Source organism: Sporobolomyces koalae (assembly GCF_050403365.1).
Source record: "Sporobolomyces koalae JCM15063 DNA, S_koalae_JCM15063T_v1_ctg1, whole genome shotgun sequence".
Taxonomy (NCBI): domain Eukaryota; kingdom Fungi; phylum Basidiomycota; class Microbotryomycetes; order Sporidiobolales; family Sporidiobolaceae; genus Sporobolomyces; species Sporobolomyces koalae.
Window position 1 is genome coordinate 185,234 of NW_027481770.1, and position 11,463 is coordinate 196,696.

General features: G+C 54.6%; 5 protein-coding genes across 5 annotated transcripts; 2 read left to right on the top strand and 3 right to left on the bottom strand.

Moving 5' to 3' along the window:
- Positions 1–682: 682 nt before the first annotated feature.
- Positions 683–1,429, bottom strand: JCM15063_003225 (uncharacterized protein; the record flags this gene model as incomplete). Its single annotated transcript, XM_076675146.1, has 2 exons — positions 683–1,073; positions 1,224–1,429. 2 exons carry the CDS (start codon positions 1,427–1,429, stop codon positions 683–685), a joined length of 597 nt encoding a protein of 198 aa, XP_076537230.1.
- Positions 1,430–1,715: 286 nt separating this feature from the next.
- On the bottom strand, positions 1,716–3,769 carry JCM15063_003226 (uncharacterized protein; the record flags this gene model as incomplete). Its single annotated transcript, XM_076675147.1, has 6 exons — positions 1,716–2,080; positions 2,163–2,698; positions 2,773–2,896; positions 2,965–3,069; positions 3,130–3,611; positions 3,696–3,769. The coding sequence occupies 6 exons, from the start codon at positions 3,767–3,769 to the stop codon at positions 1,716–1,718; spliced, it is 1,686 nt and encodes a 561-aa protein (XP_076537231.1).
- A 288-nt stretch (positions 3,770–4,057) lies between these two features.
- On the top strand, positions 4,058–5,289 carry JCM15063_003227 (alpha/beta fold hydrolase; the record flags this gene model as incomplete). Its single annotated transcript, XM_076675148.1, has 3 exons — positions 4,058–4,205; positions 4,293–4,516; positions 4,591–5,289. The coding sequence occupies 3 exons, from the start codon at positions 4,058–4,060 to the stop codon at positions 5,287–5,289; spliced, it is 1,071 nt and encodes a 356-aa protein (XP_076537232.1).
- Positions 5,290–5,314: 25 nt separating this feature from the next.
- On the bottom strand, positions 5,315–6,414 carry RIB7 (2,5-diamino-6-(ribosylamino)-4(3H)-pyrimidinone 5'-phosphate reductase; the record flags this gene model as incomplete). Its single annotated transcript, XM_076675149.1, has 5 exons — positions 5,315–5,404; positions 5,477–5,664; positions 5,738–5,989; positions 6,057–6,127; positions 6,185–6,414. 5 exons carry the CDS (start codon positions 6,412–6,414, stop codon positions 5,315–5,317), a joined length of 831 nt encoding a protein of 276 aa, XP_076537233.1.
- A 3,666-nt stretch (positions 6,415–10,080) lies between these two features.
- On the top strand, positions 10,081–11,443 carry JCM15063_003229 (uncharacterized protein; the record flags this gene model as incomplete). The annotated part of the gene is made up of 3 exons (XM_076675150.1): positions 10,081–10,329; positions 10,512–10,868; positions 10,949–11,443. 3 exons carry the CDS (start codon positions 10,081–10,083, stop codon positions 11,441–11,443), a joined length of 1,101 nt encoding a protein of 366 aa, XP_076537234.1.
- Positions 11,444–11,463: the final 20 nt, after the last annotated feature.

Here is an 11,463-nt window from a genome sequence, read left to right on the forward strand (position 1 = left end):
GGCAGAATGCAAAATTATAATTCAAACATGGTCATGACCGCCCCCAAAGTTCTCGTGTCACATGTCCAGATACGGTTCCCTTCCTCTTCCCGCCAGAACCGGACTGCCCATCCACCTCCCTTGCGTCTATCACCTGCCGAACGCGACGGCTAGGCTTTTTGCCGTGTCGAGCATCACGTCGGAGGGAGTCCTGTATCGTTTAGTGGTGGAAACCGAGAGCGGTCGAGGTCGAGCTGACAAGTCGTACGAGGGATCGTCGACGTGATCTTGGTGAGTCCGGGAAATATCGTGGCGATTCCATCACTGAACGCTGCAGTCCCGCCTTTCGACGTGATGCCCGACACCGCGAGAAGGCCAGTCGTCGGATTCGGGGAGTAGTAGACGCGAGGGGGGTGGATGGTCGGCCCGTCTCTTGTGGAAAGAGAAAGGGAACCGTATTCCGGACACGTGACTGAGAACCGTTCGCAATTTCGACGGTATTTGGGGAGTGGGCAAAGTCGACGAGAGAATCGAGTCGGCCCATCAAGTTGCGGCTGGCTCCAAAATCGACGATCCACTTCTAGAGACCTCGAGCTCCTCCGAACGCATCCACCGTTAGACGACGGGGGTCACGACGGTGGCGGAGAAGGAGAAGGCGTCATTCGAGAACGCCTTCCGAGCTGAGTTGTGTCCATCCTTCTTGTCACTGCGACAGTCTCGGGCATAGTGACCCCTTTCTGTTGCAGATATGGCATTCGACGTTTCGCTTGTCCTTCCTGCCTCCTTCTGGAGGTCGGGCGACGAGTGCTGCGGCGGTCGACTTTGTTGTTGACAACGACGTTTCTGAGGCGGTCTTCCTTCGATCTCCTTCTTTGAGATTCTGACTAACGACCGCAGCTGAGGCGGGTGACGTTCCGCCAGCGACAGCCTCGACGGTGGCGACAACGGATTCCCACGACTGGGCAAGGGAAGCGAGTAGGAAGACGACTAGATAGTGGTCGGGAATCTTCTCGTTGATGGCGGCGAGTTCGAGGGCGATGTTGAACATCGACGAGATGTGTTCATTGAGATTGTCTCCATTCTTGTATTCGACGCTGACGATTCGTGTGAGAAGGCTGTAACATTATTGAGCAACGTGTCCTCGCTTCTTGTGAACCCTGTCCAACGCGTCCCACGCCTCTTTCGCTGTTTCCCTACAAATGATGTGTATCATTTCCGACTGCGAGATCGTCGATATAATCCACGTGATGGCTTGTGAATCGAGTTGATCCCATTCATTTATCGCGTCCTGATCGACGTTGGCGGCGATAGACGTGCTCGGTCTCTTGTTCGTCCCATCGACGAAGCCCCAAAGACCTTTTCCCTTGAGCAGGTGCTTCATCGTAAACGCCCAACTCGCATAATCGGCCGAGTTGGATAGTCTCGGTAGTGACGGGATCTCCTCGTTCATCGGTGCGGTAGTTCGAACTGAGCTGATAACCTAGTGTGATCTGGGAGTCACACCGATAAGCTCGAGGTCGAGTTCAAGTGAAGTGAACAAGAACAAGAGCAGTGCTTCATCTCAAGGGTTCTATGTAGCTATAGAAAGGACATAAGACAGCCATGCATACATTCCAAATCAGAACCCCCTGTCATTCTCCTCCTTTCTGCGACTCAGCCCGCCGACCTATTTTTCCAACGCAAAAATGAAATAAACTGTGGTTTTCGTTGACAAGAGCTACGAAAATAATCTTGTCTCAATCTTCGTCCTGATCGGTCGTGACCTCCTTTCGAAAGAATTCGACCCCTTCTGCTTTACCCTCGGGTCCGACGATTTTCCAAAACATGTCTTCGACGAGGGTGACGACTTCGTCGAGTGTGGTGATCAACCCTGCGGTCTTGCCTCGTGAGGGCAAGGTAGGGGTTACGAGCAGGTTCGCGGGGAGTGAGTTTTCAAGGATAGTTTGAGGAGATGCAGGTGTACGATACGTTGCTGTGTACAGCGGTTCGATCGGTTCAGGCGCGAGCGCGACGAGCGATTCGAGGTAAGGCGTGAGATCGAGTGTTGTCCGATCATCGTTGTCGGCGCGCGCGAGGAGTGATGCAGAAAGGTACAGAACGTCTGTTCGAGATGTGGCCAGGCTTGGTATCGGTCAAGAACAACGGGGTCAAGGTTTTTGGGAGTGGGTTCAAAGTCAACGTACGGTATCCTTCTGGACAGCTCATGGTCCCCGATCCGAGCTGCAAGGCCGTGACGGTCCCTACACGCTCGTCCAACGCTTTCGGTGGAACCACAAACAGGTTCGAATCGCTAAGACTGGCTGGCGTTTCTTCGGCCACTCCTTCGTCGCTGGTGTCGTTCTTAGACGCCGCAGCTGGGAAGGGAATGCGGGTTGGTAATATTGCTACGAGATTGAGCGTGTCGGATTCAGGGGTGCTAAGAGTCGTGCTAGCTCGAACCGCAGAAGGGAACAAGGTTGGCAAGAGGTGAGGAGAAGAGATGACCCAGTCACCAGTGAATATGGTCGGGGCTTCTCCATTGTCTTCGAGCTGCACAGGGATCCCAAGAGGTCGTGTTCCTGTTTGCTGATCGGCAGGATTTGCCGGTGGAGGCGGAGGATTCTCGTGTACCATGAACGGAGGTTGTGAAGCTGGTACTGGCGTTCCGGCGGGTGGCGACAGATCAAGAGGCAAAAGCGGACGGCCCAAGATTTGACCTCCTCCCCATACTGCGCAGATCCTGGCTCGTCCCGAGGCCAAGAAACTTGTCAAGGTTACGGCAGTTAGGGTATTGCTAGGAAAGGGTGAAGTCACCTTGAGAATCCACCGACAAGGTCCCCAGCACCTCCATAGTGACCGACAAGATATGGCGAGGGACCGTAGCGTCCGACGGAATCAATGATGCTCCGCAATCGTTGCAGTGCTTCGAATGCGGGATCTTGCTCCACAAAACGAAAGCCACAGGTTAGCTGATCCCTTGCTCATAGCCAGGGCAATGACACTTACCTTGAGGCGAGGAGCACAGTGCGAGCGCGTAAGCGAGCGATTCTGCGACAGTTCCTTTAAGATTGTACGCCTTTGCGAGGTACTCGAGACACGTGATTTCGGGATCTAGATCGGCCTCTGGCTCAGCGTCGTACAGACTTCCTGCATGGTAAAGATAGGACTCACTCGCAGCGAGGACCTGGTCGGTTTCGAGGGGCTCTTGACTCGCCGCAAACAGGAGCAGTTTCGTCAATCGCCTCTTCTCAATGAGAGAGAGGTTCGGGTCGTTGAACACGTCTGCTTTGCTGGCGGGTACCCGCTCGACCTTGCCTTTCGCTTTGGGAACGTTGTCCGAGTCCGAGTCCGAGTCTGGTGTCCAAAGTCCGACGCCTGCAAGCAAGCCAAACTGAAGATAGGTCGCGACTTTGCTCCGAACAAGCAACTCGATCCCGGGTCCGGATGCTCGCAGTAATACGGGGAACAGGGACAGCGCGAACCGTTGCGAACGCGAGACGAGGTCGGGTCGAAGACCGGTAGATGCGTGCGCCCGTTCGGGACGGTCTCTCACCCACTGGTCGAGTTCGGTGAGCGACAGCGAAGCATGTTCGGTGCCGTAGTAAGGTGCAGAGTCGAGCTGCAGGACCGAGTAGCCCGATTTGGACAGCGCACTGCAGCGAGCGAGCGACGACGACGACAGGAGGTCAGATCAGCAGCGAGTCCACCTTTGACAACGAGGATCCGCGGTCACTGACGCAGCCAGGATAGACTCGGCCAACCCAGTTCCCACAATCAGTACATTGAAGTGCGTGGGCGTGTTGTCGTCCATCGCGCGAGATATTGTTGCAACAAGCTTGAGCGCGAATCGGCATCATGCGTCGTAGCCATGCGCAGATGTCTGAATCTATTGTCTCATGTTCCGTAGTGAGCGCTCGCTACAATCACAAGGCGGATGATCCAAGTATGCGCTATGGCGGCGCGAAATCGTAAGGCTCGGATCACGTGACTCACGGAAGATCGGTTCCGCCTGTCTAGCCGGATCCCCTCTTCCCCCACTTGCCGTACTCATTGCCTCGTCGTCTTTTGTCTCCGTTCCCCGTCAATCTCCCAGGAAAAAATGTATGAGATCCCTCAGCTCCAAGTTGCCGAGGTCTCGTCGACGCTTCGATTGTCCTACATCGATTCATTCTCACTGCTCAAACCGCACGAGCGACCTCCAACCTACCAAACGATCTTGGCCGTACATGGCGTCGGGTTCAACAGCGGTGCGTCCTGGCTCAAAACGCCTCCGAGCTCGCAAAAAGGTTCGAGTTAGTTTACTGACCCTTTCAGGTCTCGATTGGAGACGACAGCGATCTTCTCTCCGTTGATTCCACACCTGTCGTCAACGACTCGTTTCATCGCGTACAACCAACGGTCGTGTACGGGCTCTTCTCCAGCGTACGAAAGTCGAGCGAAAGGAGGGACAGACGTCACTGCGCGGTACCTCAAAGATATGCTCGAGTTTCTCGAATGGTGCATCGAATGCTTGGAATTGCCGCGCAAGACCGAAGCTGGTGGTGGAGTCGTCGTGCTCGTAAGTCACTATCCCTGCTGTCAAAGATCCTCGAGGACTCTCTTTTTGAAACCAAAGCTTTTGGCGCATGACAGAGTTGGTCAAAAGGCACCGTAATTCCAATCTCGCTCCTGTCCCTACTCTTCCATTCCCAAGTCTCTTCTTTACCCTCCAACACGTTCCTGTCCCACCTATCTCCCGGAAACACGAGCCTTGCCGAATCGCTCGTTTCGTCTCACCTGAAGTCTTTGATCTTGTTCGAACCTCCCGGTTCCGCATTTGCTCGTCCGGTCACTCAAGATTTCCTCGATTCAATGTCGCACGTGTTGCCACCTCACGACACGACCGTGACTCGGCAAGAATGGGCAGATGCGTTCGCTGGGTGGGTCGCCGCGTATCGACCGGCTCGAACCGACGACGAGGAACGACAACAACTGGAACCGAGTGACTTGAAGGATCTCGATCAAGGGTTGGTCGAGCGAGGGTGGCAGTGGGAGTGTGTCGACCATGGATTCTCGTGGTCACTCGCGAGTGAGAAAGACGCGGTGCGGGAGATCGGACTCGGAGCGATTCGAGGGGATCTGCAGGGTCGACTTGGTGTCGGGATCTTGTACGGAAGTCGTACGGTGGCATATTTTGAGGAGACGGTCGAGATGATTCGTGGATGTTGGAAGGTCGACGGAAGTGCGAATAAGCTGATCAAGAGTGTCGAAGGCACGAACCATTTCGGCTTCGTGCACAAGCCGAAAGAGTTTGCCCGAATCTTGAACGAACTCATAGTACAGCTCGAGTAGAGCACGCAGTCGGCGCGGTACATTACTACCTGAAATTGACGACTGGCTTGCATGCAAATACGGTGTCTTTGCCAAAGACTTGCGTCTTGACTTGTGCGAGCTGCGGCATTTGCGTCTGTAGGCACAAGGCAGCCATGTCAGCCGCACTGGGTGCATTCTTGACGTCGAGCACAAGGTGGGAGCTCACTTCGGGCTTGAAGAGCGGGATTCCATCGCCGACGAACACAGGCGCGACCGTAGTCACGACCATGTCGATACGCGGTGAAGGGAGGAAAGACGAGATGATGCCACAGCCGCCCTCGATCATGAGAGAGCGGCCGAGGTGAGGCCGAAGCGTCTCACACTCGAGGAGATCCTCGAGGTGGAATTTGTGATCTGTAGCAGATGGGCAGCAGCAAAGAGTAAGACGGGCCAAGTCCGTGTTTCGTAGAGTCAGGACAAGACGTACCTGATCCAGCTCTGACTTCTATTGTCGTGACTCCATGTCGATTGAAAAGTTCCAAGCGGGTCCGTAATCTAGAAGCCTGTGCCGGCGTGACTTCTCTACCGAATAATGATTCATACACAATGACGGGCATTTTGCCGGTCCCTGCCGCGGCGTTGCGGATGAGCCTGCAGCAAACGGACGTTGCTTCGAGATCTCGGTCAATGATGATTGGATTCGGCTGTGCCGAGACAGGCAAGAGACTTGGGATGCGGGCTGTTCAAAAGAGTCACACTGCGATCAGCGCGTTCACGAGCACTGATTACGGCGAGAGAGGACATGCCGTTGAGCTGAGGATCGTCGTTAAAGACAGTCCCAGCGCCGACGAGGATCGAGTCGTGTAGTTCTCTCATCCTATCTATTCATGTCAGTCTGGTCCGTCCCTAGAAGGAAGGGACAGCGAAGACGAACCGGTGAGTGAGGAGCATGGATTCCTTGCCGCTCAAGATGAGCTGCTCGCCATCTTTGCCTGCGATCTTTGCGTCGAGCGATTGAGCGTAGGTCAGGGTGACAAATGGTGCCTCTTCAGGCAATACTGGAGAAGACGAGAACAGCCTTGCGGGATAGATCGATCGAAGGAACGACCATGCGGGGGCGCAGTCGATCGCTTGCTGAGAAGTCGAGAACAGATCGTTCTTCATAGCGTCGCAGAGCTTCGTGCTTTGGGTAGAGCGCAAAGGGTTGATTTGCTGATGAGACACGAGTTGTAGGTTGGTTGCTCGTGTGAAAACAAATGTATTGCCGATAAATAGCTATAGCAAGGTTCATATTAGTATTCGCAATTGTTGGCAAGAAATCGCAAATACCTACACTTACTTTCGTCGAAGCTACATTTCCTGGTTGCGGGTTCAAGCTTGACGCTCCCTTTGCTTCGTCTGTCCCTGTCCGACTTGTTGGGCTCTCCGCGACAACTGCACGCAGTCCCATCTGGCTCGGTCATCCAACCGATCCGTGTCCAGCGTTAAGCGTTTGCGGTAGCGCTTTCGGATCTGTAACGTACTTTCCTAAGTGCGACGTCGAGAACGACGCAAGGTGCTCAAGAAGCTGCTTTCGCAGGTACATGATCAGTCTCTCGCCGCGATAGAGCGCGGAGTCATTGTCCAAGCGCATGTTCTCTCACACAGCTCGTTGCGAAACACTCGATGTTCTTCATGGTGCCTCTTTGCGCTTTTGACCTGAACGATGCCTTTGACCAAACTTCAACGTTCTAACAGCTTGTTTTCGACTTTGGCCGAGCTTCCGACTTGAGTCTGGCAGTTTCCGTTCAAATAGTTTGTGCCTCCACGCCCGAGCTCGTCCGTCCAAGATGGAACATGCTCATTCAGAGTGCTCAGTTCGATCAGTAGCCGTACGCCGGTATCCAAGAGCTACTTAGCGCGCCGAACGCCGCACATTCAGCCCTGAGTGATTCAAGTGAACCGGATCATCTCACGGTGCTTCCGAGGTCAGTTCGCGAAAGCTCGGTCCCAACCTACAAGATTATGCTAGACGTAGGTGGTTTCGCGATCAGCCAGTTCGCGACTCGGACGAGCTCCAAGAAAGCTGCCAGAAACAATATATTGTCCGCGAGTCGATGAATGGAGATTCTGCTACTTTTTATCTCTGCAGCTTTGGTGAGAAAGGACTCGCTGGCGGGGTCTATAGTATTTGGTGCTCGCGCGCAATTTGCGTTGATGCTCATATCGTGACCTGGGCAGATAGGTGCGATAGCAATTTCTCCGTGCAAAAAAAGCACCGTGCACGCCTCGCTAACCATCAGATAATCGTCATCCACATACGAGTATCACAGAGGCATCACCCAGCACCACCAGTCGCATCCGCCAGAGCATCAATCACGTGGATGAGGACCACGCTCAGCTTTCTCTCTGGTCAAGCATCCATGCGCACAACCGCTGGGAATTCGTCGATCACGGGATGACTAAACGATATCCTCTCGTTCACGCGCACCGGTATTCCGCTCAAGACTCGGACTCTACGGACGAAGACGAAGAAAATTAAATTCGTTACACGCAAATCCGCGACTCGCAGCTCCCCTCCCTCCCAAGCCTCGGCGTCATTGTTGCGTCGTCGCCGTCATATTCATCCATACCCCCGATATCTGCGATCTCTCGTCGCTCGCACTCCTCCTCAATCTGCTTCTTTTCTTGCTGTATGGTTTCGTTGATCTCCTCCTCCGACATTCCTTGTCGGCGTAGATATCGTCGCATCGCCTCGTCTACCTCTTTCGCCTTCTCTTTGGCCGCTTCCGCCTGTTCTCTAGCCTCTTCCGCCTGTTCTCTGGCCTCTTCCGCCTGTTCTCTAGCCTCTTCCGCCTGTTCTCTAGCCTCTTCCGCCTGTTTCGCGGCTTGCTCGCACTCCCGGTGGAGTTCTTGCAGCCTAGCTGTGTTGCTTTGCTGTAACTTTTGAAGACTGACGCCGACGAGTTTTCGAATCGAGCTTGTAATTGCTTGCATCGAGACATCCATGGGTCCGGATGGGTCTCGGGCGAAAGGCATTTCGCTCTCGAACTGGATCTTATTTGTCGAGATATGCCGATTCGTATCTGCGAACGCTTCGGAGACGCACTCCTTGTCGACCAGGCCGTCACTCGTCATATTCTCGGCGCCATCGAGCTGGGGATCTTGAGGTTCGGTGGCGATCAATGGGCTGAGAAATAGCACGTCTCAAGGTTAGTTGGCCGCAGGGGGAAAAGGCAACAGCCGGACAAGTGACATACTGTCCAATGAAAAGAAAGCCCTCGGCGCCAAACTGCCTTGTAATCTTCAGGAACTGATGAGGAATGCGACCGAGCGCGATTGAGAACCAAGACGAAACCAGATCAGAGGGTCAAGGGCGCGTATTTACCTGCCTTTGTAGCTGCGGCCACAAGCGTTCATATCCTTCTTTCATTTTTTCCGGATCTTTTTCGCGTTGAAGTCTCGCGATGGACTTGCGAAAATCTGAGCAGAAAAGGTCAATCAGCAAGGTTTCATAGGCCTGGATCATAGCAGCGTACTCACTTGCAGCGCGCGCTCCTTCTCCGGGTTTCGCTTTGGCCCGCTTGGCCTTTATATTCCCGCGTTCAGCTTCTCCTGCTCGATCCGCGGGATTGGCTGAGACCCGCGGTTCCTCGTCGTCGGACTCCCATTCCCAATCCGAGCCCGAGTCGGCTCGAAGTGCTGGATCGATCGACCCGCTGCTGCTGACAGCAGGTATCTCAGCCCCGTGTGCTATCGAAGTCGAAGGTCTGGCAACTGTGGTGCTCGTGGACGACGGGTGTGTGGACGAGGGACGCGGATTGGGCGGCAGCCCAGGTGCTTCGGGCGTGTGTTCGCGCCGCGATACCTCATGACGGCTCGGTCGAAAGCTGAGCTGACGTTCTGAGGTACTGGACGGCCCATCCAGAGCAGATGTCGAGAAGACAGGAGGGTTCGAGGTCGCGGGCGATCGGGCGAACGAGCGGCTGCCGTCGTCCGTCTGGAACTGAGCGTTCGACTGCTGAGCCGTCCCGTTGGCACGAGATCCTGCATGACAAGGATAGCGCTTTCAGGTCAACCCCGCCGCGAAATAGCCCGGAACTCGGGGAACGCACGTTTTGAGTGCCCAGATGACGGCGCTCGGGCATTTTGGTCAGCAACGCTGCTGTCGTTGAAACTGCTTTCGTCCTCGACGTCTGCGCTAGATCCCGTTTGACCCACAGTCAGTCTGTCGAGGTCCTCCTGATGGTCTGAATCTTCGCTGGAATCCGATGTCGTTTCTACCCCTCCCCTCGAAGCCCGCTTCGCTCGCTTCCTAGCAAGATGTTCTTGGATTCCTCCTTTGCGTAGGTTCGCGAGAGAATTCGGGTTCATCTTCCTTCGTCTAGAATCAAGGTCATCCTCCGCTGTCGTCCTACCTGGCGACGAGGAGCGGCGTCGGGGTTGGGATCGAGGAATGGGCGAAGCAGAGGGTGGCGGAAATCGAGGCGCAGGCGGAGGTAGACCACGGTGGGGTAGGTCCCAGCCAGCTGGGGCAAAGCGTGGTCGTCGCGGAGCGTCCGACACGTCGGAACGCGCCGACGATGCTTGACCAGCGCCATTATTGGAGGACTTCCCAGCATCAGGGACTTTGCGTGATTGTCGAGGAGCGCTCGACATGTCAAAGATTCCCGGAGACGAGGCAGAAGGAATACGAAGTATGCGTTTCCATGAAACCGGACTCCAGGCGAGTGAGCAACATTAGCAATGGGCAATGTAGATGTTTGCATATGCAAATGTTGATGTTTGCGTGAGGGATGAGACACTAGGCAGACCCGACTCAGATTTCCATGCGAATCTGTCATCTTCGGCATGTCGCACACGACGAAACGACCACGTGCAAGGCACTCGGTATCTCCTCCACCCGAGGCCCACTATCTCGCATCATTCTCACATGCTCCTCAAGTTGTTCCTTCGGCGCACGACCTTTCGATCCAAGCCCACGAAGCAACTCTCATCCCAGGCTACGACCATTTGGCACAAGAGATCGAAACGACGCGCGAGCTTGGGGGCAGGCTGGCACCATGGCCCGGAGATGAGCGAGTCTCGATTGACAGGCGAGTCTGCACCGCATTTTCAACGTTCTCCCTTCTTTTCCTTCAAGCTCGATTTCTGCGCCCGTATCATGATCCGTACAGTCGTCTTGCAATGGAAGTCGTCGGCGCCTATCGAGAGAATTTGTCCTCAGTCCGCCGTCACCGAGAGCCGATCACGATCCCTGCATCCTCGTTTGTCTGCCATAGAATGATCCCGAGACTGACCGGTCCGTTGCATCCAGGTACGACATACTGAACTTGATCACGTCGCTGCCTCCGCGGTTACCATTCTCGAATCCAACTTCATTCCCTCCCATCTCGTTCCAGAACCTCCCAGTCTCAACGACCGACGACTCGCTCGAGCTCGAACTCGACGTTGGATTCTCCGATCTTGGATCAGATCACGAGGAAGAGTTTTACTTTAGACAAATGTCTCGACAGGAGCGGGACGAGCTAGACAAGAAACGCAAGAGGAGACGACTGGAACGAGGTCGAGAGGAGAGGATCAAACTACTTGAACAACACGAATCGTCTGTCTCGGTACCTGTCGAAGAAGAGATCGAGGTCAGCTTCTTTTCGATCCCATCTTTGGTTCACTCGATTGGCGGACGCTGATCTGATTTCGGGAATCGTTTAACGTTCAGCCTTCTTCAACTCAACTCGAATTGATGCTCAAGCTGAACAAGACTCTCTCGACCGCTCAGAACCCTTCTTTGCTCGAAATGCGAATCCTGACCAACCACTCTTCCGACCCGAGGTTCCAATTCCTCAAGAAAGGCGGCAAATGGCGAGATGTGTGGGAACGCATTCGGAGGGGCGACAACGTTCGTCGTGAGGAAGACGAGCCCAAGCCACCAAATCCAACTTCAACTGGATCCGGACTCGCTGGACTGGGAGCATATGGGAGCAGTGGAAGCGAAAGCGAAAGCGACGTCGAGGAACCCAAGTTGAAGGCGGATGCAGCTAACACAGAGTCAGCTCTTGCCTCGAATGTATTGGACGATTCTGACGGCGGGGCACAAGAGCGCCAGAAACAGGAAGAGAAAGCTGCCAAGGTGAAAGAGTGGGCAAGGAAACGGAAAGAGGCGAGGGAAACCCTTCTCGCAAAACCCGAAAACCATCGAACAGATGAGGAGTAGACGATGTATCTTTCATGCAC